At 35.4% G+C, this 27,183-nt stretch overlaps 4 protein-coding genes and 1 non-coding gene across 5 annotated transcripts; 1 reads left to right on the top strand and 4 right to left on the bottom strand.

Moving 5' to 3' along the window:
- Window positions 1–6,890: 6,890 nt before the first annotated feature.
- CLUP02_15518 (uncharacterized protein) lies at window positions 6,891–7,055 on the bottom strand (the record flags this gene model as incomplete). The annotated part of the gene is made up of 1 exon (XM_049294442.1): window positions 6,891–7,055. A coding segment is annotated over one exon (165 nt), but the record flags the coding sequence as incomplete, so codon positions are not given.
- Window positions 7,056–10,282: 3,227 nt separating this feature from the next.
- CLUP02_15517 (methyltransferase domain-containing protein) lies at window positions 10,283–12,273 on the bottom strand (the record flags this gene model as incomplete). The annotated part of the gene is made up of 11 exons (XM_049294441.1): window positions 10,283–10,292; window positions 10,604–11,023; window positions 11,079–11,216; window positions 11,272–11,309; window positions 11,363–11,385; window positions 11,462–11,654; window positions 11,723–11,745; window positions 11,803–11,896; window positions 11,957–12,013; window positions 12,079–12,114; window positions 12,157–12,273. The coding sequence occupies 11 exons, from the start codon at window positions 12,271–12,273 to the stop codon at window positions 10,283–10,285; spliced, it is 1,149 nt and encodes a 382-aa protein (XP_049151587.1).
- A 463-nt stretch (window positions 12,274–12,736) lies between these two features.
- Window positions 12,737–12,819, top strand: CLUP02_tRNA281. The gene has a single exon. It is a non-coding gene; the product is annotated as a tRNA-Arg (tRNA).
- Window positions 12,820–20,999: 8,180 nt separating this feature from the next.
- CLUP02_15516 (calcineurin-like phosphoesterase) lies at window positions 21,000–22,300 on the bottom strand (the record flags this gene model as incomplete). The annotated part of the gene is made up of 3 exons (XM_049294440.1): window positions 21,000–21,017; window positions 21,392–22,056; window positions 22,135–22,300. The coding sequence occupies 3 exons, from the start codon at window positions 22,298–22,300 to the stop codon at window positions 21,000–21,002; spliced, it is 849 nt and encodes a 282-aa protein (XP_049151586.1).
- Window positions 22,301–23,259: 959 nt separating this feature from the next.
- Window positions 23,260–24,129, bottom strand: CLUP02_15515 (uncharacterized protein; the record flags this gene model as incomplete). The annotated part of the gene is made up of 1 exon (XM_049294439.1): window positions 23,260–24,129. The coding sequence occupies one exon, from the start codon at window positions 24,127–24,129 to the stop codon at window positions 23,260–23,262; it is 870 nt and encodes a 289-aa protein (XP_049151585.1).
- Between the last annotated feature and the right edge of the window lie 3,054 nt (window positions 24,130–27,183).

Genomic DNA, 27,183 nt, shown 5'->3' with positions numbered 1-27,183 from the left:
ATATTCGAATATAAAAGCGTCGTAAAGATATTACTATCGAAGCGTTATAAAGGTCTATAGGCCTAGTTTAAGCGTCTAGGACCTAATAGAGCTTTACTTAGTACTTAATAAGGCAGTTCTTATAAGCTCTGTTTTTATATAATAGTAGAGGTTTATTATAAAGGTTCCCTACTAACGTCGACTTTAGTATTAAGAATTACTTCCTTATAATTAGCACTTTATCTACCGCGTGCTCTAGCGTTCTACTAAGAGCTATTAAAAATTAAAGGCTTAAGAACCTCTATAATGTATATAAGCGCTCGTAAGGAGGACTATAGACTACGCAGAGCCGTTTATAACCCGGTTACTATATCCCCTTTTTTACTCCTACCACTAAGCTCGTATAAGGGGGTTATCTTAAAAGTTAATAATAATAATAAGACTATATTAGCCTCTTTAGCTTTATTTACCGCACCCTAGAGTACGTCTATCGGTTACTTAGCGTCCTAAATAGTTAAAAATCTAATAATAATACTATCCTTAACTATAGAGTTATCTTAAGTACTAGTATTTCCGAAGTCTAGATCTACTTCCCCGAGTGCTCGAATTAACTTATTATTAGTATTAAAGAGTTCTTATATTTCTTAAATTACTAGATTTGCTTACTCGCCCACGATAGCTTATTCCTCGTATACGGGATTATAAAAGACTTCTTTATTAAACTTAATATTTCTTATAATAAATACCTACTCGAGCGCGGGCACCTAGACCTTATATAAGTTATGCGTTTTTAATATATATCTAACTAGGTATCCTATATACCCGCGGGGAAGCACTTTAAACTCCTTTTAATATATACCCCTTTTATAATCCTTATAAAGAGGGTATGCTTAGTAGTTATATATATAGAGGCTACTAAGATACGGGGTAACCGGTTTAGAATCCCGTACTTAGTAACCTATCTATTATTAGTATTAATACCGCTTTTACTAGTTAATTTTTATTATAATAAGCGAATCTCTTTTATTAGCCTCCCGTAGGGTAATATTATAAATAAAGATTGCTACTAGTACTATTTTATTTTATAAATTCGTAAAGAGGTTTATAAAAAGGCATATCTTATAAGCTTTAGTAATTACGAGTTAACCTGCTTTTTTAACGTTACTTATGGGTTCCTTTGTATATAGAGGTAAAAGTTCTATTCCGATTCCTAGCTCGCTATACTACGTCTTATATACGTATCTAACGTTTATAATTAAGAGAGCGGTCTTATTATTACTTCTAAAGAAGTAAATTAGAGTCCTTTTTTAATAACGAATCGCTACTTCGAGGCTCTATAGTACGAAAAGCACTTCTTCTTTTATTTTTATTTTTAAAGGGAACCCCCTAAGCTACTTATTATATTCATTAGAAGCTATAAATATATATTATTATTTACTAAGAGATAGTTTAAAATAAAAGAGATCTTAGTATATACGGTACTATAGCCGTGAGGCTCTTCTCGAGGGTAGTCCTCTTAAGACTACTATCTTAGCTTCGGATAATATATATACTTTATACTTAACTTATAATAGAGGTTTAATACGCACACCTCGAGTTTTATATAATAATTAACGAAGAGTATTAAGTCCGAGATAACCTATTTTAAGGTACTAAAAGAGCGCGCTATTAGACCTCTTACGGGTACGTTAATATAAGTAACGGAATTTTCTATAGCTAATTAGTAGTATAATACTAGCTAAGCTCTATAAAATACGCTTAAGGTTTATAAAAGAAGGATAGGATTAGAGGAGCTTATATTCGAGGAAGACTAGATTATTCTTTTAGATAAGCTGCTTTTTAATAGTGCTCTTATAAAGCGTTCCTTATTATAAAGTATAATCTAGACCGTAGTATTAAAGTGCGCTTCTATTTAGCAAAGTTTTTAAGACTATATTAATATAAAATCCCTCGACATAAGCGACGTTCTAGAGCTTTAGATCGTAAGTTCCCTTTCCTTTAGGTCTATTTAAGACGCCCTTTATAATATAAGTACTACGTATAGTAATAGGTAGTATAGTAGTTCCTAATTTAATATAGTCTTTATTACTTAATAGTACGTAACTCTCGGGTTTAAGTAGGCTCTTGTTATTAATTAAATATATTACTCTATAGCTATTTATTACCGTGCTCTAAAAAAGGGGGTAAGCGCTACTTATAGGGGTACTAAAGATTGCGTTTATTTCTAAGTCCTAACTCTTTATAAATATAGTAACTACGTAGCCCTCGTCTTAGTTTACTAATAAGCTCGCTATAGGTTAGTTAGAGGATCCTTTTAAAAACTTAGGTTTCTTAGGGGTTCTATTATTCCTTAACTAACTAGCTTTCTTAAGCTTACCGTAAAGTGATTTCTATTTACTTAATTTAATAGCGGCGAGGACTTTTTTTATATAGCTCCTTAGTATTCGTATTAATAACTTACTAGCGTTTCGGCCTATAAGTACCTATTTTAATTTTTAATACGCCGTAGGGCGCTACGGGTATGCGTAATTATAAAGGTATATAACGTTACCCTTATTATTTACGTCGTTAACTAAGTTAGAGCGTCTAATAAAAGTAAAATAAGCCCCTTTTTAACCTAAAAGTCGTTTAGTATATACGTCCTAAGTTACTAAGCTAAATATATACGTAATCCCCTTAAGGGTCCTCGTATACGTTCCGAAGGCTATTAATTTACTAAAAGTCTTATATATACGTTAGTCCTATATAGGGTTAAATCTAGACTTAACTATAACTAAGAAGTTAAGTACGGCGATCTCTTTATTAATTTCCAGAATATCGTACGTTTTAGCTCGGAAGTAAGCGGACTATTACTCTTTATATTAGCGTTAGGGGTTAATTCTAATCCTCGCTTTATTAAGGGCTTATCGGTATTCCTCTCGAACCGTATTCCTTATTACTAGTTCGGGGGGCGCAAATTCTTATTTTAAATATCTAACGATTTACTATATACTAAACTTAGCGCCGTTCTTAATAGCTTTTTAAAATACGTATTTATATAATATAGCGTTAACTAATTTTATTAACTACTAAGCGAGGACTTTAATATACGTATTAATAGTATTACGTTCGTAAGCTATAAGTTACTCGTATTTAGTATCGAGCTCTTATTATTTTTAAATACTCTTAAGCATATAGATCCTTTTTATAAGTGTAGTATAGGGATAGATTTATTTACGTAAAGTAAGTAGCATAGCTAGCTTTATAAAAAGAAACCCGGCTTAGTTCTATAGGTTACTCGTGCTCGAGGAAGTCGAAAGGTTCGTACTAGGAGTTATATTTAGAAGCTATTAGTAGAGGATTTCTTAGTTTCTTTAGTCGTTCTTAAATACCTTATAACGGGCCTAATAAGCTCGTAGTTCTTCTTTATTACGGGTCGCGACTAATCGTCCGAATTCTAAGGGCGAAGTGAGCGCTATTGTTAGTATCCTTATTATAAGGTAGTTAGTTCGAACCGTAGTTAACGAAGAGATTAATTAAACTATATAAATATTTACGTAGTAAGTATAAAAAGGAGGTTCTAACCGTAGGTTAGGCTAGCTATAATAATCGTAAATAGGGCCCCTAATTAGCCCCTGCGTAGTTAGCTATATACCGCAGTTAAATTAGACTTCTAATTTAACACTAACTTTCTCTTTTTTTTATCGATTTAACCGCTGCGGTTAGAGGTATAATTCGACCTCGGGCCCGTTTACTAAGTCGTCTCTTTTTCCCCCTTTTCTCTACTCTTTTCGTATAACCTATCTCTCTATTCGTATAGTAACTTTTCCGCTACCCACGAATTATTCTAATCCCTTATTTAGTACTACTTTTATAAAAGCGTCTGCGAGGTTATTTTTATTATTAATCTAACGGATCTTAAGTATTTTACGCTTTTTATACAATTACCTAAGGGCTATAATATCGATTATAAGCCTCTTTTCCTTCGTTATTCCTAATTTAACGAGGTATTCGTATAGTAAGTAGGAATTTATATAAATAACCGTTAGAATAAGTAAAAGGCTAATTTAATTAGTAATCTTCTTTAGCGTTATTAAAATCGCGTAGGAGAGGTTAACGCCGTTAATTATACTATAGACCTCCGACGCTAATATATTTCTTATTACCCGCTTACTTTTAGTTAACGAGTAATAGATTATATTACCGTATATAGTAAATTCGCTCTTGCTTATACTCTCGTTAGCTAGGATAATAATATACCCTAATTATAAAGTAAGGTCGTTATTATTTATAAATAACCTATTAACGAAGACGTAGAGCTTATTAGTCATAAGGTCGATTAGGTAATAAACGAGACCTCGATCGAGATTCGTTTATTATTACTTAAGCTATTTATTAAGTACCTCGATATCTTATTTAGTTAGATCTATAGCTTATGCTACTTTAGTATAGTTAAAAGTCGCCTTAAGCTAATAAATACTCGTAATATATACCCCTTACGCAAGCTTAGCCTTATACCGCTTCTTAACGTTAATTACGTTCGGATTAATAAAGTTAATCTTCTTACCCTACCCCTTTTATTAAAAAATAACGGTTTCCTTTTTAATTATAAGAATCCCGCTATTAAATACTAAGGGGGTATTTATTATAAGGACCTCTTTTAGCTTTACTACGAAGCCCGCTTTCTAAAGCTCCTTATCTTTTTTTTTTATAAAGTTAATATCGGATAGGCTTAATATATCGTTAGTCTATATTCCGACGATCCTAAATTAGTCACTTTCGTACTCTGCGACTAGTAAGCACGGGTTATATATAAAAGTAACTATTAATAGTTAATTAATATAAAAATCGTAGTAAATAGCTTACTAATAGGTACCCGATTCTACGAGCCTATATAGTGGCTTAAGCACTTTAATAATCGTATTTTCTAAGTACTTACTAGCTATTTCCTTTAGTAAATGGGCCAGGATTTTCCTTATGAGCCCTATGGCCGATTAGGTATAGGCCTAGGTAATATTACGGCTCTAAATCTCGTATCCCTTCTTCCGTAGCGATATTATTAGTACTATTATTAATCGTTAGCTATAGCGCTATATAGTAAGCGATTATATAAGTAGCGTCGCCTTTTTAACGTCGCCGTACCCCTAAATTACGTATCTAGACTTTTTATACGGCTAGGGTATTCTTTTCTTTTTAATTTTACGAACTATTCGTAATTTAAATATATAGAGGTTTGTATATTTTTCTAGGTCGTATAGGATAAATCGATAGACCCCTCGATCACGAAGAGTATTTACTTCGATAAGATCTAATCCCTTATACGGCTTTTTAATAGTTATAATTACGCCTTCTTTACGTAGTTTAACTACTAGCTCGAAATCGGCTTTCTCTTTTACTATATAAAAAGTATTAATTACCTCGTCGCTAATAATAAATTACCGCGTTAGGGCTTACTATCGTAGTTTTTTACGACGTCTCGCTAGTAATATTAGTACCCTTTTAGCAATTTCCTTTTCCTCGTTATCTATTAGTACTACTACGACGATTTCGTTAAAGATATTTTCCTATACCTCTACCGCAGGTTATATAGTTTTCCCTAGCTCTTCTTCTTTTTATAAGTTAAAAATTGTAAGAGATTAGGCTATGAGCACTTAACCAGCGAGGCTATAATATAGGTATAGGTGTATTATAAGACTAAAGCTTGCAGAGTCCTTCGTAAGGGCTCTGCTTCCTAGAAAGTTCTTTCGTAATGAGATCCGTGCACCGGTCGCTAAGTCATCGGCGTCCTGTCGCCGGCCGCATCCCGAATCCATTACAAAAATCACCTCGTTAGGATCTATATAGTACGGTCTAACTACTATAATTAACACTTTAAGTAGCTAGTTACGATCTCTCGCGACTATATAAGAGCGCTCGTTAACGGAAATTAACTTATATAGCCTAGCTTATTATTAGGTAATTTCGCGCTATATATATATATCCGAATTTAGTAATATATTTAAATTATCCCCTATATCGGGCCTATTACGCGTAGTAATTACCTTATTAACTTACCTTCTTATACTTACCTTGCGTAGTACCCGTATTACTTTTTTAATTACTTAGGCTCGTTAGCTTATGCCTAGTAATAGTAACGAGGCTAAGGTCGTTCTTAAATATGCTCTAAATACTAATAGCGTTAGTATAAGTCCGTTAGGCCCTATAGTATCGTTATAGTATTTAAGTACTATCTAGAGGCATTCGTCGTTAGTAAAATCCGGATTTTCCTTTTTAATAATTCTAAACGCCCTTTTTAATTACTAATATACCCTCTCTACTTTTCTAATACTATAGTACGCTTTAATAGGTACGACTTTTAGCTATATACTATAAGCCGTCGTATTATCTTTAAATTCTACTAACTTAAAGCTAGTACTAGCGTCGGTTTCAATACCGTCTAGCGGTCCTTAGTATATATCGATTTAGCTTTTTCGTAGGGCTACCTATACTATTTTTATTTATAGATCCTAGAGAAATTGCCCTATTTAAAAAGATATAAATAAGTCGATTATATATAGTACTAGCCGACTATTTAAGTAGAAGATATCGACGACTATTTCCTAGTTAAAGTTAAGCTTATTACGCAATTTAAATTTAAATCTGCGTAGGCTCTGCGTATTTATTTAGTATTAATAGTATACTTTCGTGAATTACTCTAGCGCCCCTATTTCGATATTATTATTACTTAATTACTTTAGGAGGTTATATAGCCTCGTAACCGACGGGTGCCCGAATCTCTAGTATAATCTTCTAAGCTTACTTTCTATTAAGTAATTAATTAACTTCGTGTCGTTAATAAGCTTTATAAACGTATACCCCTATCGTCGTTCGACTATTTCGAAGTACTTACCGCTAGAAATTCTATTCCTCGTATTATTAAATATAATACCTAGTTAATCTATATTTTTTAGATATAAGAGAAATGGGGTATTAATAGGTAAAATATAAAAAGTTATCGTTCTAAAGTACGTCTCTACTTTTACTATACCTAGGGCGACGATTTCCTTACTTAGGCCGAAACTAATCCTCGTAATACTTATTATTAACGTATTAAGCGTTACTAGCGCGATCTTCTATAGCGCTTAGAATTACCCTTTTCTTTTAGTTAATTATTACAATACCCTAGTATTTAGGATAATCCTATAGAAATTATCTAGGCCGTACTTTTTACTCGCATAAAATACCTATACGAGCTTAGTATTCGAGGGATCTAAGTAGTATAAAAAGGACCCCTCTAGCTACCCCTAGATTTACTTAGCACTATATTCCTTTTTTTTAAATATTAAGAGAGATAGCGTCTTTTCCTTAATTATTAAGAGAATGGGCTTCGGCCCTATTAAATTCGCCCTTTCGGTTACCTTTATATCCGTCGTTTAAGGGACCTTCCCTTACTATTTATATATAAAAGCTTACTTATTAAGAGCTTTTATTACCCTCTATTCGTTTAGCCTCGTATATCCTTTAGAAACTAACGGGGCGAAAAAAGAGTAGTTAATATCGTCGATTTCGTCGTAATCTAATTCGTTAATATAGGGGGTAAGATCTTCTTTATTTTCCGAATTTCTTATAAGGGGTATATACATTAGGCCGCCACTTTAGCTACTATCGCTAGGTTCCGTACCCCCGGATCTACCTTTATATATAACAAGGAATTAGTTAAACTAACGAGGGCTAGTTTTACTATCTACTACCCTCGACTTTTTATACTATTTATACGATTTAGTACGCTTTTCCTTAGAGTAGTTACTTAACTAATATCTATCCTTTTTATAAATATAATATTACTTTTTCTATTACCCTGCCTATAAGTTAAATCTTTACTTATTTAACGAATCTAGGCCTCCTTACTAGCGATTACTATATCTAGCCTCTTTTCTTTTCTTATTATACGTTCGATCGACCTAATATTATTAATAAGGGCCGTCGTACGCCTAGAGGTAAGTTTAGTATAATATTCTTACCTTAATATTAAAGCTAGATCTTAGTCTTAAGTAGAGCGTCTCGTAGTCTTTAGGTACTTAGTATAAAGTAATCTTTACTTTTAATATATACTAAACTACGGTATAAAAATATCCGACTTTCTGCTCGTTTATCCCCTTATTTAGCTAGGTTTTCGCTAGCTTATTAATTCGATTAATAAGCTTTTTAAAGATCTCTACTCGCAATTTACCTTTTATTATCCTAGTTATAAATATAAAAGAAATCGCTCGTAGCTTAGATAGGAGCTCTAGGTTCTTATTATAGGTCTCGAAACGGCTTCGGATTACGTTAATTATACTAAAAAAGTCGTTTCGATCGAGATTACGTACTACTTCGTAGTAATAATTAAAGGCTTTGCCTATGAGTACGATATTAATTACTAAATAGTACTAGTATTCCCTAATTCCGACTTTTTCGTAGTAATTATAAAACATCGTTAGGGTTTTTTATAAAACCTCATACTTCCCCCTAGAGTATAATTTCTCTTTTAAGAAGATCTTTTTAAAGTTTATAAATTGCTTTGTATTCGCTATTAGATTTTTAGTATTTATATACGAACCCTACGTCGCTACGTACTATTAGTAACTTCGGGTCGTTTACTTCTTTTCTTATTAGCCGATTGGCGCCGAATTTTATATTAATAGCGGTAACGAGTTATAGATCGAAATAGGCAGAATTATCGATTATTATACTTTTAGCACTATATTTTACCTTAGTATATCCTTTTATAACGATAGATTTCTATTAGTAATTATAGGGAGGAAATCTAGGTCGTTTACCTTTTTTCTAAATTCGTTAAAGCAATTATACGCTCTATTAACCTATACCTAGTTTTATAGTACGAATTCCTCCTCTATAATTATCGCTACTAGTATTTCGTATAGCTATTACGATTATAATTACGCTAGTAATACCCCTCGCCCATAAAGGAATTTATTAACTACTTTTATAATTCCTAGGCTTACGCTCGCGAACTATTCGTTTAGTTAATAACTAAGGTCGTTTACGATCTCGTAAAATAGGGGTTACCCCTATAGCCCCTTTTTTTTATAGACCTTAGTTAAATAGATTAATACCGCGTTAATTTACTTACCGTTAGGCTAATCCGTAATTCTATATATCTACGTCCCCTAATAGTCCGGGTTAATATTTACCTACTTATAAGGGATTAGGATTCTATTTAGGATCGGGTTTCGTCCTCTTCTTTTTTACCCTCACTTACTAAGGGGCTTACTCTAGCTTATGCCCGTATTAATAGTCGCTAGCGTATTTAATTTTAATAAGGATATATTTAATCCGCGCGCGGGTCGTAGTAAATCCGTGCTTTTACTACTTAACGAATTTATCGGGGTCTAAGAGATTCCTACTTCCTCTTACTATCTCGTTACTACTCTCGTTTTTACTATTTTTAATAATTACTACTACTTTTTTAAATCGCTAGCTATCGTACTTATTAAGATCCTCCTTTTTATTTAGTAAAAAAGGGTAAGTTTTAGTAGTTCTTTTTAATAATAGTAATAATAAATATTTATATTACCGTAAGAAGATATAGTAATTAGTCTTAGGATCTATACTAGTTATTAATTTCCGCTATCTTATATATTTCTAGCCTCCTAAGCCTCGTACTCTTTATAATCTCTAAATAGCTTCCTTAGTTAATTTCTAATCGCGGGCCGGCTATAGAAAAGTCGTTTAGTAAAAAAGCTACTCGGGGCGACGGTAAAAGGCTAGTTACTTAAGTAGTTCTATTAATTAACGTAGTTTAATATAATAAACGTCGACCTTTCGTAAGTAGTAAAGGGCTATAATTACTTAATTCCGTGCGGTATTCGAGAATCGCCTCTTTTTTTATCTATTTTTATAAAGTTAATTAGTACGAATCTCCTATCCCGTGCGGTATTAAGAAGTCGTTTTTTTTACGTAGCGAGATACCTTACCGATTTATAATAATAGAGTTTAATTACTAATTAGTATTAGTATCCCTATTATAGGGTAATTAGTTCGAACCGTAGTTAACGAAGAGATTAATTAAACTATATAAATATTTGCGTAGTAGGTATAAAAAGGAGGTTCTAACTATAAGTTAGGCTAGCTACGATAATCGTAAATAGGGCCCCTAATTAGCCCCTACGCAGTCGGCTATATGCCGCGGTCGAATTAGACTTGTAATCCGATAGCTATAGAGGGGTCGAGGAATACGTCGGAATCTAGAGCGTCTAGGTCGACGTACTTCTAGACCCCGACGCCCTTATTTATAGCGCGAAGTACGTTAAACTATTTAATCTAACTATCGTAGCTAGTTAGTTTAGCTTAGGCTAAAGTAGGTATAAGTAAGTTAGTTATTTTAAAAAGATTATAAGAATCGTATTAATAAGTGCGTTATTATAGTATAAGGTCTTAACTAAGAGCTAGGCTTATAACTATTACGAGTTATAGTACGTAGTAATAGGTATACGGAGTATAATAAAAGTGGCTTAATTATTAAAGTGGAAATAGATAAAAGGAGAAGGTCTATATATATAATATCTGAGATAGACACGTGATTCAGCACGTGACGGGCACTTTGTGAGGTGCGATTACTATCCCTATTACGTGACAATTTAGGACGACTTAGGTAACGACTCACTGTCTCCAGTAGGCATGCAGCCTCGTATCCTTCACCTCCTTCTTGACCTCTGCACACAACTCCTCAACGTCATCTCGCGTCCAGCCCTTTACTCTGGTCCAGAGGCCCAAAGAGAACGCCTCGAGGCCCATATCGAGATTCGCGCAGTTCCATCGACCGGCTTCTTTGAGTTTTGGGTCATCGGGCCAGTTGTTGAAAGGCCATTTGTAGATCTGGTGGTGTATCTCGATGAAGCCAACGTTGTGAAGATCGTCAAGACAGTCTACAGCGTAGTTGATAGGCCGACCCACCTCATTTGAGGCATCCACAAGCGCGTGTTGCCAGCGATAGAGAGCGGCGTCCGGTGGCACGGAACCGTCGTCACAGTAAGATGGAAGCTCGAGGTCTTGAACCTCGAAGTAGCCACCGGGCTCCAGATGACTGCACCAGTATCAGCAAGTGAAGCGATTGTACCTTAATGAGGCTTAATTCTTACTCGTATGCTCTTTGAATAATAGATCGAAAATCTGACCAACTGCCTGCACAGGACCGATTAAAGATGTAGTCAAAGGGTTGCTCCCAAGGCCAGTCGAGCTCGAGGTCATCTATCTCAAAACTGCAGTTGGCGGGAACCCTACGTAAGAGTGATCAGCCAAGCAAGCAGAAGACGGAGTGAGGCTTAGGCTTACAGATCAGGTTGAATGGCGCTCAAGTCCACACCGATAACCTGGAAACAGTTTAGTCAACGGGAAAGCGTGATCTTTTGTCTTATTCTTGTACCTCAGAGCCGGGATATGCATCGGCTAGCAAAGTGTCAGTCTCGCACTCAGCAAAACCCTCTGCAAACGCACGGGAACCGGTCACAAGTTCATCACTCACCAAAGTCAATCGCCCAGATTCCAGTTCCGGTTCCCAGATCCAGAACTCGCCTTGCCGTCTCTCTCCCAGGGCTTGTCGCTAATTCTCCATCGAGTGTGATCAACCACAGATGATGTTGAAGATCTACTCGCTGTGAGTAAAGTTGCAGGGAAGGGAACCAATGGTAACACGTACCGTAACGTATGAGTTCCAGCTACACTCTCAAATCTGATTAACGCGCTTCAGGCCAATAAGAATGGTGGATAAGAAAAAAGTAATTACATCGTCATTCGGATACGCATATTCTGTTAAATGTTAGCCAGAAGCACATGTGATTGAAGAAAACTGGTGGTAGACTCAACTGCCTTCGCTCATCGAATGGTACGATCTGCCGTTTTCAAACTGATACTCGAAAATATCTGACGTTATTGAAAGAAGATCGGGCTGCGCGGGCGGCTGATGACATTAAGTTATGTACAGAGTGAAGATGCCCGACTCAAGTCGTAGTGGACATACCTCCATATCCTCAATCGCAGAGTCAAGATCAGAGTCCATCTCCTCGGCATTTGTCCCCTACAGCTGTCAGAATTGAACTTCAAACATGCTCAACAGTTCCAAAAGCGAGCCTAACGACTTACCTCATCTTGCAATTCAAGATCGTCGTCGACGTCCATCTAATTCAAAACATAGGTAGCGTATATGATAGTGTCAATGACGAGGATGGGCGAACCAAACTGTCGGGTTCTGAGTGGCGTGGGAGAGCCGAGCAGCTGGTGCGGGGGGAAGGGGGGTGGAAGGCCGCGGCACATGGAAGAACGGGCAGAGGGGTCCATTATGAATGGGTTAGGTTTTCGAACGCTAATCACGGATATCTGTGCATGTTTTCTAGGAGCAGGGGCTCGAAGGACATTGTTTTTATTGCTGGTTTCAACATGCTCTTGTTGGTTCCAACTTCCAAGTGCGGAACGTTGGTGTGATGAGACTTTAGCCGTTGGGCGGCTACGAAACTCTCTTGGACCAACCAGTCGGTGTGATGAGGGGGCCGGCTCGCCTCCGATATCAGCTATTTTTCCAACGGGCTCAGTAGCGTTGTAGAATGTAACAGGGGCGTGGCGGTGACGGGAATCCTCTTGACAACGAGGGTGGAGCAGCTTTCCAACAATAACAACCAGAGTCGCAAAGACTTCAAGGCGCGATTGGGCGTTGGAGATCGCTGACACTTCTGGCTCTACATTATAACCCGCAAATTGGTCTGCCCGCCCCACAGACGAGCATCCGAGATGTTCTCAATTGTCTGGCCGGTTGGCCCAATGGCAAGGCGTCTGACTACGATACACCGTGGAATCAGGAGATTGTGGGTTCGACCCCCATGCTGGTCAAAACTTTTGCCTATTGACGATATCGTCGTTTTGCCGGCTAAGGTTCTGCCGGCTAAGGAACGACGTAGTTGAGTATATTTCATCGAGAGCGGAAAGTCGTCAATAATGAGTGCTCATTTAGGCTCAACTGATCTGCAATTCTGTTCTCGACCCAATCTCATGATACGTGGAAATAATGGAATTAAGCCCAAATTTGCTTTCCCCCGCATGTCATTCCGCTTTCGATGGGGTGCACGATGTGTACTGGGCAGGTACTCCGTACATCAAGACCGAATCAACATGGCGATCGCGCCCAAAGCTGACGAGAGCTGGTGAAGTTACTACTTAGATCAGGAAAAAGTAGTTTTCATACTCTAAGTCCGCTTAAGGTAGACTGAAGAAAAGAAGGGTAAGGATCCAGCAACCTCTGAGTTGACCAGGCATGCTGGGGGGCACAAACCATCAATCATGGAATCATTCTATTAACATTACGTGCAGTTTCAGGGTATAATGTTGATCCCAAACTTCTACTTACTTGACAGAAAAGCGGCAATTTCGCGGTGTCCAGAAATTCGGTTTATGTCCTATCGTCTGGAGTTGTGAGATACTTATCTTCTCCGTAGGTGGAGTTCAAAGTAATCGATCCGACAATGTTTCCAGACTCCAGTCTAATAAACGTGTCAAGCTCCCCTTTTGACAGTTTATCACGGGTGAAAGACAATTGCCTCGAACCTCGGATCCAATTTCCGTATCCCCCATAGCCTGTATGCTGACCGAAACACAGGTTGACGCCCGTTCCGTCAACGGAAACACCGCTGACAGAGCCTTTCCACTTAGTGCACCAACTGTTGCCGTGGTCGTGACCGCTGAACACTCCAATCATACCCGGGCTATCAGCAACCGCCTTCATGAATGCCGAGTCTTGGCCGCCGTAGTCGCAGGAATCCTTTTGACTCCCATCTTTGCACCAGCCTTGAGCTTGATACGACAGCGGAGAATCGTCGTTTATCCCAGGATTCTTCTGTTACGAGTTATGGCACGTAGCAATAGGCATACGGAGTGTAGTAAAAGTGGCTTAACTATTAAAGTAGAAATAGACAAAAGGAAAAGGTCTATATACACGATATCTAAGATAGACACGTGATTTAGCACGTAACGAGCACTTTATAAAGTACGATTACTATCCCTATTACGTAACATACCCCCTAATTACTACCGCTAGGGAGCTATTATACTTAAGATAGAATTTTTAAATACCCTTATAAAGGCCTAATTTAGTCGAATATAAATAAAGGAAAATTAAGTATAAGGGATATGCGTCTTTTAAACCGCGTTTATTATAAATATATCCCTTTATTTAAAATAAATAGAATCCTAACTTAGAATAGCGCGTATTTTATTATTTTTAGTATATAAATTACTAAGGGCGAGGCTACTTAGCCGCCTTGCGTATATTTAAATTCTTACGGCGTTACTTAGCTATTATTTTGTTTCCTCTTTTTAACCTCTCGTAGTTACTATAAGTACCCCCGTTTATTATACGCGCGCGCCTACGCCGTCGAATCGTTTACTAATTTTATTTTAAATATAAATATCTAATATCTTTAGAAATAATAATAAGTTTTATATAATTTTTATAATACCTTTTATATATATATTATATAGTTTACTAAGAGTTTAAATAGGTAATAATATTAACGAGCCCCTCTAAGTCGTTACCCCCCCTTACGACCTCCTACTTACTTACTAAGGCCTAGTTACTAAGCTCTCCCTCCCTAGCTAAGAAGATATTAAGGTTACTAATCGAGACGCTAAGGACTTTATTAAGTTCGAGGCTCTCCTTAGCGGCCGTAATAAAGGTAATAATAAAGTAAATAGTAGTAGTAAAAGCTCTAACGGGCTTTTACTTATCCCCCCCTTAAAGTTTAAAAATAAAAATAAGACTAGTTTAGATAATAAGCCCTTTAAAAAGGGTATATTATATACTTATTATCTTAAGAGTTTATATTTAATATTATTTTAGGGTCTAAGAAACGCAAGGCTAGCTCTTTTTAAAAAGGTAGTAAAAAGTAAAAAAGAACGCCGAGAGGCTAAGGTACCCCCCGCGGTAAGTATAGTTCTTTTTACTATTCTAGGCCTATTTAACGTATACTTAGTCCTTAAGAAGCTTAAGGGAGAGGCTCCCGAGGAACGGGAGATCTAGTACTTACCCTATCTTAAGGTAGCTTTTTAATATATTAATACTAAGGATAGTAGTCGTTATTTTATAAGAAGTAGTGGCCGGTATGCGCGCTATTTTAACGGCCGTTCGGCTAAAGGGTATATCGATATACTAGTCGTTTTACTACGGATAGCCTAGGCCCTTACTAAGGTTATTATAAGTAGCGCTCCCTCTCTTATAAATATATTATCCTTTTTTATCGTTAAAAAGCGCATTTCTAATTATAGTTTTAATAAGATATTACTAAGCTCCGTAATATCGTCCGCTAGATATATAATAATTAGAGGATATACGAGAACTATATCGGCTTTTATATAGAGGACTTCCTTAACGCGCGCCCCCGGTCCTCTCTTATACTTATTATAATTATTTATAACTAACCTCCTATCGCGCCGCCTACTTCTATACCCTAAGTTATTAACCTAACGGTCGTTCTAGCTCTCGTACCCCCCGCTACCCCTATTACTCTTAGTTTTATAAACTTTAAAATATATAAGACGCGTTTCTTAGCGCGTATACTAACCTTTTTTTTTAATAACGCTATACTCCTAGTAATTACGTACTTTATAAACTAAGAGTTTAAATAGTAAGTATAAGCCCGGGTCTTATTTCTATATACGTATACCCTATGGGGCAAGGTTATTTTAGGAGTTTAGGCCTTCGGGCTATAAGAGGTTTTTATTTTATTTATTTTAGGCTTCCGGGCCGCACTCTAGGTTCTGTCTATCGTCTACCTTCGGGCATTAAGTTTTTCTAAGCGTGGCCTAAATTAATTATTTTTAACTATTTTAGCTATTTATAATAGCTTCTTACGCATCGTAGAGGTTAAGAAGTATATAGAAATGTTCGAACTTAGCTCGTAAAAGGTTTTTAATAAGTTTATTTACTAGCATATTCTCTATTAATATATAAATAACCTCGAAGCTACTTCTAGCATGCTCTTATCTTAGCTATATATTCTATATATTAATATAGCGAAGTCGAGTAGCTATTCTTTCTCCTTCCCCTACGACGAGTCGAATCGTTTACTAATTATCGTAGTTAACTAACTATACTTTTCCTAGGTTAAGGGTAATGTCCTTAAAAAGGCGCTTTAGAGCTATAGTCTTTTTTACGGTTTCCTTAAAATAAAGAAGCTTAGCTTTAGTAATTAACGTCGTAACCGTCGCTTAGTATACTAATTTTTATTAAATTAGGCCGCTAAAAAGGAATATTATATATCCCTAAGATAATTATTATATTACCTCGTTATTTACGAAGCTAGTATCTCTAGCTAGAAGTAATAATTACGTACTTAGTATACTACCGTAATAAGGCGTAAGATATCTCGTTATATAGAGATATCGGATATAGTAGTTAATTACTTTAATATAGGTTGCGCTTAGGTTAGTTAGGAACCGTAATAATTACGAGTAAGCAAAGGCGACGTCTAGTCTAATTATAATAGCTATATAAAGTATACTCCCGACCTTCTCTTAGTAGCTCTTTATTTCCTCCTTTATTACCTACCCCTTATTTAGTTTAAACTCTTTTTAAAAAAGAGGGGTAGCTAGATATAATAAATCTATAAGGTCGAAGCGCTTAGTAACTCGCTTAATATATATATTATAAATAAGGTAAACCTTACGAGTAGTACGGTCTTATAAAATCCGTACTCTGAGGAAGTAATTAATCGGTCCATTCTCCTTAAGGTTAATATATTCTTTTATACCGTCGACGATCCCCTAAGCCGCTTTTTAATCGTCTTAATAATATAGAATAATAAAGTTATTAACGTAGAACACTAGTATTACCTTCCTATTTACGGTTTAATAAATATAGATCTCCTCGTAGCTATATATTATATTTATACTACGGAATATAAAAGTAAAAGTTTAGAACTAGAGAATTAATAAGTCTTAGAGGCTATATAGAGCGCGTTAGAGTTTACTTACTTTATTAATAACCTTATATCCCTCTAGGAGTTTAATAATTACTAATTTCTCGTTTTTAAGAGGCGCGTTAAGGAATACGTTAATAGTATTATATTAGTCTGTTTTAAGGTCGAATTAGGTAGTTATTACTATTATAAGCCTAAAAGCCTTTATAATAAGTATCGAAGCGTACGTATCTTATAAGGGGTTAAGTAGTTATATATCCCCCCTTATATATATACGTACTTTTACCTCGCTAACCTCGTTATCGACGTCGTGCTTATAAATATATACTTACTTTAATAAAAATAGGATCCCTTATTTAGGATTACGGTCGACCTCTTCTTATATATTAATATCCCTTAGCTTTTTTATTTCTACGTCTATAGTATCCCTAAGTAACTTCTATAATTATAATAAGAGATATTTAATATTACTAAACTTCTTTAGTAAGCTTTAGAAGTTAACTTTAGTAAGTCGTAGTTTCTAAACTCCTTCGGAGCGCTCTAAGTAGGTCCTATAAACTACTCCTTTTACTACTTAATAAAGTATTATATATCCTATACTACTTTCCTCTATAGCTTTTTACTAATTAGGTATAAAAGTAGAGAAAAAGTAGTCCTAGAGACGGTTATAATAATCGCTATTTCTTATATTTAAATATAAAAGCGTCGTAAAGATATTATTATTAAAGCGTTATAGAGGTCTATAGGCCCGGTTTAAACGTCTAGGACCTAACGGAGCTTTACTTAGTACTTAATAAGGCAGTTTTTATAAGCTCTGTTCTTATATAATAATAGAAGTTTATTATAAAGGTTCCTTACTAACGTCGACTTTAATATTAAGAATTACTTCTTTATAATTAGTACCTCGTTTACCGCGTGCTCTAGTATTTTATTAAGAGCTATTAAGAATTAAAAGCTCGAGAACCTTTATAGTATATATAAGCGCTCGTACAGAGGATTATAAACTACGTAGAGCCGTTTATAACTTAGTTACTATATCCCTTTTTTTGCCCCTATCCCTAAGCTCGTATAAGGGGGTTATCTTAGGGGTTAGTAATAATAATAAGACTATATTAGCCTCTTTAGCCTTATTTACCGCACCCTAGAGTACGTTTATTAGTTATTTAGCGTCCTAAATAGTTAAAAATCTAATAATAATACTATCCTTAACTATAAAGTTATCTTAAGTATTAGCATTTCCGAAGTCTAGATCTACTTCCCCGAGTGCTTAAATTAACTTATTATTAGTATTAAAGAGTTCTTATATTTTTTAAATTACTAAATTTACTTACTTACTTACGATAGCTTGTTCCTCGTATATAGGATTATAAAAAACTTCTTCGTTAAACCTTATATTCTTTATAATAAATACTTACTCGAGCGCGGGCACTTAGACCCTATATAAGTTATACGTTTTTAATATATATCTAACTAAGTATTTTATATACCCGCGGGGAAGTACTTTAAACTCTTTTTAATATATGCCCCTTTTACGATTTTTATAAAAAGGGTATGCTTAATAACTATATATATAGAGGCTACCGAGATACGGGGTAACTAGTTTAGAATCCCGTACTTAGTAACCCGTCTATTACTAGCGTTAATACCGCTTTTATTAATTAATTTCTATTATAATAAGCGAATCTCTTTTATTAGCCTCCCATAGGGTAATATTATAAATAAAGATTGCCGCTAGTACTATTTCGTCCTATAAATTTATAGGGAGGTTCGTAAAAAGGCGCATCTTACGAGCTTTAGTAATTACGAGTTAACCTACTCTTTTAGCATTACTTATAGGTTCTTTTATATATAGAGATAGAAGTTCTATTCCAATTCCTAGCTCGCTATACTACGTCTTATATATACGTTTAACGTTTATAATTAAGAGAGCGGTCTTATTATTATTTTTAAAAAAGTAAAATAGAGTCCTTTTTTAATAACGAATCGCTATTTCGAGGCTCTATAGTACGAAAAGCACTTCCTCCTCTATTTTTATCCTTAAAAAGAACCCCCTAAGCTACTTATTATATTCGTTAGAAGCTATAAATATATATTATTATTTATTAAGAAATAGTTCGAAATAAAAGAGATCTTAGTATATATAGTACTATAGCCGTAAGGCTCTTCTCGAGGGTAGTCCTCTTAAGACTACTATCTTAGTTTTAAATAATATATATACTTTATACTTAACTTATAATAGAGGTTTAATACGCATACCTCGAGTCTTATATAATAATTAACGAAGAGCATTAGGTCCGAGATAACCTATTCTAAGGTACTAAAAGAGCGCGCTATTAAACCTCTTATAAGTACGTTAATATAAGCGACGGAATTTTCTATAGCTAACTAGTAATATAATACTAGCTAGGCTCTATAAAATACGCTTAAGGTTTATAAAAAAAGGATAGGATTAGAAGAGCTTATATTCGAAGAAGACTAGATTGTTCTTTTAAATAAGCTACTTTTTAATAGTACTCTTATAAAGCGTTCCTTATTATAAAGTATAATTTAGACCGTAGTACCAAAGTGCGCTTTTATTTAATAAAGTTTTTAAAACTATATTAATATAGAATCCCTTAACATAAGCGACGTTTTAGAACTTTAGATCGTAAGTTCTCTTTCCCTTAGGTCTATCTAGGACGCCCTTTATAATACGAGTGCTACGTATAGTAATAAGTAGTATAGTAGTTCCTAATTTAATATAGTCTTTATTACCTAATAGTACGCAACTCTTAAGTTTAAATAGGCTCTTATTATTAACTAAATATATTACTCTATAACTATCTATTATTATGCTCTAAAAAAGGGGGTAAGCGCTACTTATAGGGGTACTAAAAATTGCGTTTATTTCTAAGTCCTAACTCTTTATAAGTATAGTAACTACGTAGCCCTCGTCCTAGTTTACTAATAAGCTCGCTATAGGTTAGTTAGAGGATCCCTTCGGAAACCTAGGTTCCTTAGGGGTTCTATCGTTCTTTAGCTAACTAGCTTTCTTAAGCTTACCGTAGAGTAATTTCTATTTACTTAATTTAATAGCGGCGAGGACTTCTTTTATATAGCTCCTTAGCATTCGTATTAATAACCTATTAGCGTTTCGGCTTATAAGTACCTATTCTAATTTTTAGTACGCCGTAGGGCGCTATAGGTATATACGATTATAAGGGTATATAACGTTACCCTTATTATTTACGTCGTTAACTAAGTTAGAGCGTTTAGTAAAAGTAGAATAAGCCCCTCTTTAACTTAAAAGTCGTTTAGTATATATATCCTAGGTTACTAAGCTAAATATATACGTAATCTCCTCGAGGGTCCTTATATACGTTCCGAAGGTTATTAATTTACTAAAGGTCTTATATATACGTTAGCCCTATATAGGGTTAAGTCTAGACTTAACTATAACTAAGAAGTTAAGTATAGCGATCTCTTTACTAATTTTTAAAATATCGTACGTTTTAGCTCGAAAGTAAGCGGACTACTACTCCTTATACTAGCGTTAGGGGTTAATTCTAGTCCTCGCTTTATTAAAGGCTTATTAATATTCCTCTCGAACCGCATTCTTTATTACTAGTTCGAGGGGCGTAAATTCCTACTTTAAATATCTAACGATTCGCTATATACTAAACTTAGTACCGTTCTTAATAGCTTTTTAAAATACGTATTTATATAGTATAGCGTTAACTAATTTTATTAATTACTAAGCGAGGACTTTAATATACGTATTAATAATATTACGTTCATAAGCTATAAGTTACTTATATTTAGCGTCGAGCTCTTATTATTTTTAAATACTCTTAAGCGTATAGATCCTCTTTACGGGTACGGTATAAGAATAGATTTATTTACGTAAAGTAAGTAGTATAGCTAGCTTTATAAAAAGAAACCTAGCTTAGTTTTATAAGTTACTCGTACTTAAGGAAGTCGAAAAGTTCGTACTAAGAGTTATATTTAGAAGCTATTAATAGAGGATTTCTTAGTTTCTTTAGTCGTTCTCGAACGCCTTATAACGGGCTTAGTAAGCTCGTAATTCTTTTTTATTACGGGTTATAACTAATTATCCGAATTTTAAGAGCGAAGTAAGCGCTATAGAGGGGTCGAGGAATATATTAGAATTTAGAGCATCTAGGTCGACGTACTTCTAGACCCCGACGCCCTTATTTATAATATAAAGTACGTTAAACTATTTAATTTAATTATCGTAATTAATTAGTTTAGCTTAGGCTAAAGTAGGTATAAATAAGTCGGTTATTTTAAAAAGATCGTAAAAATCGTATTAATAAGTACGTTATTATAGTATAGGGTCTTAATTAAGAGCTAGGCTTATAACTATTACGAGTTATAGTACGTAGTAATAGGTATACGGAGTATAATAAAAGTAGCTTAATTATTAAAGTGGAAATAGATAAAAGGAGAAGGTCTATATACATAATATCTGAGATAGACACGTGATTCAGCACGTGACGGGCACCTTGTGAGGTGCGATTACTATCCCTGTTACGTGACATCTTCTCAGGGTCGATGCCCTGCGATTGAATAGCACTCGAGGCCTTTGGTAGGATGTAAACAAATGCGACACCCGGAATGTTCTTGTTGTGTTTCTTGTTGAGATCTGAATTGGTGGACTTGAACCAGTTGACAACACTTTCGTCGACCCAGTTGGGCTGGCCCACCAACTTCGCTGCATCATTCGATCCAGTCTGCATGAAATAGTAACCGCCTCTGCTGTCAAAGAACCATAACACCAGCTCCGGCGTACAATCGTCTTTCGTGCAGCCGGAAGCATAAACCGGTAGATAGTAATTGGATACCCCAGCGTTGGAGCCACTGACCATCTTTTGCGTTCGAGAATTTGGCCATTGTTTCTCGCGCGCCATGATATCGCTCCCCGTAATATTTTGCTGATAGTCGTGATTACCGTAAGTGCTAGCCCAGGGAATACTCCGATCGACTATGGGCTTCACCAACTGATCGAGGACGAATGTTGCGTTTTCTGCAAAGGCATTTTCTCCAGTGATGAGGTCACCGTTTAGTACCACCAAGTCTGGCTTGGCATCATCTAGCACCTTGGTGATGACACCGACAGTTTTCTTGTCTGCAGCAGGGCCGAATGCTTCCCAGGCGTCTACAGGAATGCGGTATTAGCACTGAACAGAGCACAGTATCCATGGCTGGTGTTCCTGCGCCTACTTCATAGACTTACTCTCTCCGAAATGAAGATCTTCGAAGATGGAGATCTTGAAGCTGCCATCTTTACTGAAGCTCAACGGATCTGAGGCTTTGTCGCGACGGTGCAGTATTGGGGATTGACGGGACAGTCCTGTAAATGCAGCCAATGCCCAGATGAAACTCGCCACTTTGAAAGTCATCGTCAATGTTCCGGGTGCTTGGAAACACAGCTGATCTACCGGAGCACATGTACAACCTCCAAAACTTTCGGAGCCTGCTGAAGCTATATACAATGCCACCATCTGAAGTCTCGCAGTGGCTCGGCCAGATTGCTATGGGTCATGGTTTCACAAATGCAGTCAAGGGATGTCGAGAAACACCAAACGTGCATACTCAGAAGGACCTTCAAGGGGCCATTGATCTTTGTTTTGAGCTCGAAAGGCGAACAGAATTTGTATGAAGCCAACCGCATCAATGCGATATTGCAATTGCAAGGGAGATGATCTAGTATTAGGATACTCTCTTCGATCCACGCGGATCGCGTGGCAAAGATCCCGAATAGTGATGAATAGAGCCGCTGGAGGGTTTGTCTGCTTGCCTGCTCGAACCTCGATTTGAAGGTCCGGACCATCTGTGCAGCCAACACGGACTCCGACCTGTCACCATCAGTCAACGCCCTCTAACCACACTAGCTTCCATCGCTTTGATCTTAAGCTCGAGCATTTTTGTCCACAGTGATCTGATCTTGGCCGGTCTCCCCACGGAGTTGGGGAAACGGAACTTTGCGATGAACCCCGAATGACCTCAACCAACCTACTTACTTCACGGCCGGTAGCTTACCCAAACCCGAAAGCAACATGTGCTCTCATAGTACATGCTTACGTGTCTGTCTTACAGTATGTAATACAGCTTCAGCCTTTATCTCCCTCTTGAAAAGAGCATAGAATAGAAAGACCCTAGTGTTTCAACATTCTCGAGTTCGCATTCTGAGAAATATTGATCATAGTTGTCAGGATCTGACTAGGTGATTATTTTACGAAACGTGTCAGGGCTGCGACTGTCCACGGCTTCTCACGTTGTTTCCGAATCCTTTGATAAAGGTGATCGCTCTGCAGGCACCTATCTACTGCCTGAAACTAGTTCCCAGTCCAGTTCTGTATCAGCTGCCGAACCGTATCTTGAGGTGTTCTTCCAGAGTTGTGGGCTTGCGAACACGCCCCAAAGACACAATTTCACTAGCCGGCACCTCGAATAGTCCCTGGTCGCTCAAGAATGCGACAACCTCTGGGAGATACTCAAAGTTTCTAGCTCTGCCTTTCTCCTTACGCAGTCTCGCAATCTCTTCCGCAAGCATCCCCAGGGTGCCTTGGCGCTTGACCTCAACAAAGGTCCCCGTCGCCTCCTCGTATGCCAACGCCAGTTCCTCAATCGTATTGACTCCAGAGCGCATTCTGAAGAATCCCCCCTTGCCCTGTTGAACGCCGTCCCCATTGATGAGGATCTCAATGGTCCATGCAGCAACGTCGTCTTGCGCCGTCCATGAATGCAACTTCTTGTTCCCCTCGCCCCAGTAGCGCATTTGAGGGACATCACCAGAAGTATCGAAACCTCCCGGCCCGTACGGCGTAAACAGGAGGTCAGCAAAAGTGCCCGTGAGAAGATACACCGGCTTGATTGAGCTTGTCATGGCGGCCTGTTGCTCAAAGGCAATATGAGCGTCGTAGTGCTCGAAATCGCCAAACTTGATCTTTGTCCAGTCATTGTTCCACGAGGAGGCCATAAAAACCTTGACGTTTGCCCGCTCGGCAGCCCTGAGGAGTAAGAGGCAACCGTCGAGATCCAGTAGAGGTGTCGGGTTGTAAGCGCAGATAATCGCATCAACACCGGCTACGGCCTTATCTAGAGCTGGAATATCATAGTAGTTGCGACTTGTGACGAAGGACTCCAGACTCTGGGCCAGCTCAGGACTCAATTTTGAGGGATCACGTCCCAGGCCCCTGACAGAGACACCGCGCTCCTTCGCAACCATTGCTAAGCGGCTACCAAGGCTGCCAGATATTCCGGCGATTAAGACGAGCATGTTGATAAGTGTAGGTAGTTGGTAGAAACTTGCGTTTGTGAAATTGATGAGTGCAGTTTAGAGCTCGATAGTACCGATTGGGCAGACGAGCCTCCGCAACTTATAAGCGCCGGTGGGATACTGCAGCGGGGTTTGCGAAATGATTCGCTCTCAAAGATGAAGATCACCATCCACTGCGCACTGGAGAGGTCCAGTTCAGTATATCATGCTGGGATTACCATGGTGAACACCTCCAGTCGTCGCTGATAACGTTATGTGAATGCCGTTTGTCGTGAGATATCTAACGTAAATTTCAAGTATGCTGATGAAGCTTTCTCCGATTTCCAATGCATCCCGTCAATAGTCCGTCGACCCGTGACGCGCTTCCCGTGGGTCTGTGGCGGTTGTTCGATTTTGGCCATGCGTTCCGCGGATTCCGCGGGTAACCCCATTGAGGCCAAGAAATATCGAACGTCGGCAGACAACTAGGCCTTAATTGCAATACACACCTTGCAGTCGGGTTGGAACTTTACAAATCATTTGGTCAAAGATCGTACTAGTATATTAGTCGCTAAGCAATCACCTGCCCGAAGTGAGATTCTAGCAGCGCTTATACCCATTCAAATTAATCAAACAAATAAGTCAAATAAATAGTTAAATATAGGAATTTTAGTAAGTTAAATAATTAAATATCGTAAGGCCCTATATTTAACGTATTTAATTAGATATAAGGTCGCTTAGAAAAAAGAAAATCCGGGGCTAGGCTAATTAAAAATCGATATTCTTAACTATACCCTATAGAAGTTTATAATTAAGAATATAAATACTTAGAGCGGGATTCGAACCTGCGACTCCTTATTTATAATTATAAGTTCGGTATTATATTACTTAATTAAATAGATTATTAATAATTATATAAAAAAAAAAGGGCTTAAGTATTATAAAGCCCTAAATTTAGTATCTTATTATATTTAAAAATTTAAAAAACCTCTAGTACCCCCTTTTTTTAATATTAATAAAACTAACGAAATTACGTATTACTACTTCTAACCTTTTATAACTATTATAATTATTATTAATATTAATTAAATTATATATTAATTAATTTGTTATATCGTAATTAATTAATTAGTAATAAGTCGTATAATTTTTAGTACGTAGTTATTATTTTAAATTACTTCGTAATTATAGACCCTAACTAACGCTAGCCTCGTATTATTAACCGACTTTAATAATTATAATAGCTTCTTTACCTTTTTAAAAATAATTTAAAAAAGGAGGATTTTTATTAATAATAATTTAATATTATAAAAGGGCGTAAGGCTAAGGAAGTCGTAGATCTGCTTAGAAGGGGTCTTTATTTAAGAGATTTATAATAAAAATATTTAAAGTAAAGTTTTTTAGTTTTATTATTATTATAATAAAATAAGTATCGTTACTTATTTTAAAATAATAGTTATGAACTTAGTAATAGCTTATTTAAAATTAAAATATTAAGTAATAGATCTAAGCTTTAGTAAGTCGTTATATTTATTAAAATTCTCTAAGTATAACTTTATATTAAAAAGATAGAAACTTATTTTTAATATTATTATAAAGGGCTAAGTAACGAGAATTAAGGAATTAATAATTAAGTATATTATTAATAATAATAGCTTATTTATAACTTTTTATAATCCTTACCTCCGGGCCCTTTTTTATTAATTAAATTATAATATTATTAACGAACTCTTATTATTATATAAAAATATAAAAAAGGAGCTAAGTAGGATCTTTATTAAAAAGAAAGATATAATTAGGGTAAAGATCTAGAGATTAATAATAAAAGTCTACTTATTATTTAATTTATAAACTTTATTAACGCAGAATATTATTATTACCGTTTTTACTTATTTTTTAAACTATACCAAATAATAAATATAATACTTTATTATTTTATAATAATAGTATAGTACTTATAATAGGGCTAATATTACTTAGATTATAAAATTAGTAATAAATAACTAAGAATTATGTAACTAAGTCGGAGTAGTTATTTATAATAATACTTTAAATAATAATATTTACTTAGGTTATTTATATTTTATATTATCTTATACTTATACTTAAGAAGATGTTTTTAACTAGAAAATAAAGTATTATAGTTATATTCTTAACCTCGTTAGTAGGGCCTTTTTATTTAATAATAATAAAGAGGTATTTAAGTAAGAATTAAATATATTAATTAATACTAAGTAATTTTAAAAAAATCTTAACTTTTAGTATATAAGGGGCCCTATTAATAAGCTTCGGAACGTCGTTAAATTTATTCGCTCGTTACTTTAATAATATAAAGCCTTTTTTAAAGTTAGTAATAAAACTAATAAAAACGATATATTTACTCTTTTTAAAAAGTCGTTATAAGAGCTTATATTAACGCTTAATAATAATATAAAATAGAATTTAATATATTTTATAATATAGCGCTCTTTATAAAAAAGAAAATAAATTTATACTTTTTTAATAACTAATTAAGCTTATAAAAATCTAAAATAACGGATCCTTATTAAAAACGTTCTTAATAATAATAATTAGTAGCTATTAGCCGAGCTAAAAGTAGTACTTAAGCTATTTTATTTCTAAATAATAAAATACTAAGGCTAGGGTAAAAGAGACGGTTATAGCTATTTATAAAAAGTAATAATAAGTTTTAAGTACTTTATTAACCGTTTTAAAAAATAGAAAAAGTTATATAATAAACTTTTTAAAAAAAAGATAGATCTTATAGCTTTTTAAATCGTAGCGTTATAATTATAATTAATATAAATAATATTATCTCGTTAGTAATTAGCTCGTTATTAATTTATATCCTAACCTCTTTTTTAATTTCTAACTTTAAATAGTATCCCTTATTATATTTAGTTTAAATATATACTTAGGGAGCGGGTAGAGCTACTTTTTAATAATAATTTTAACTCGTAAAGATATTTTTAATTATTAATTATTAATATTTAATAGGTCCTTAATAAGTATTATACTAAGTTA

Source organism: Colletotrichum lupini, chromosome 8 (genome assembly GCF_023278565.1).
Source record: "Colletotrichum lupini chromosome 8, complete sequence".
NCBI classification, from domain to species: Eukaryota; Fungi; Ascomycota; class Sordariomycetes; order Glomerellales; family Glomerellaceae; genus Colletotrichum; species Colletotrichum lupini.
Note: the sequence above shows the minus strand (reverse complement) of the source record. Positions and strands in the feature narration are given on the sequence as shown.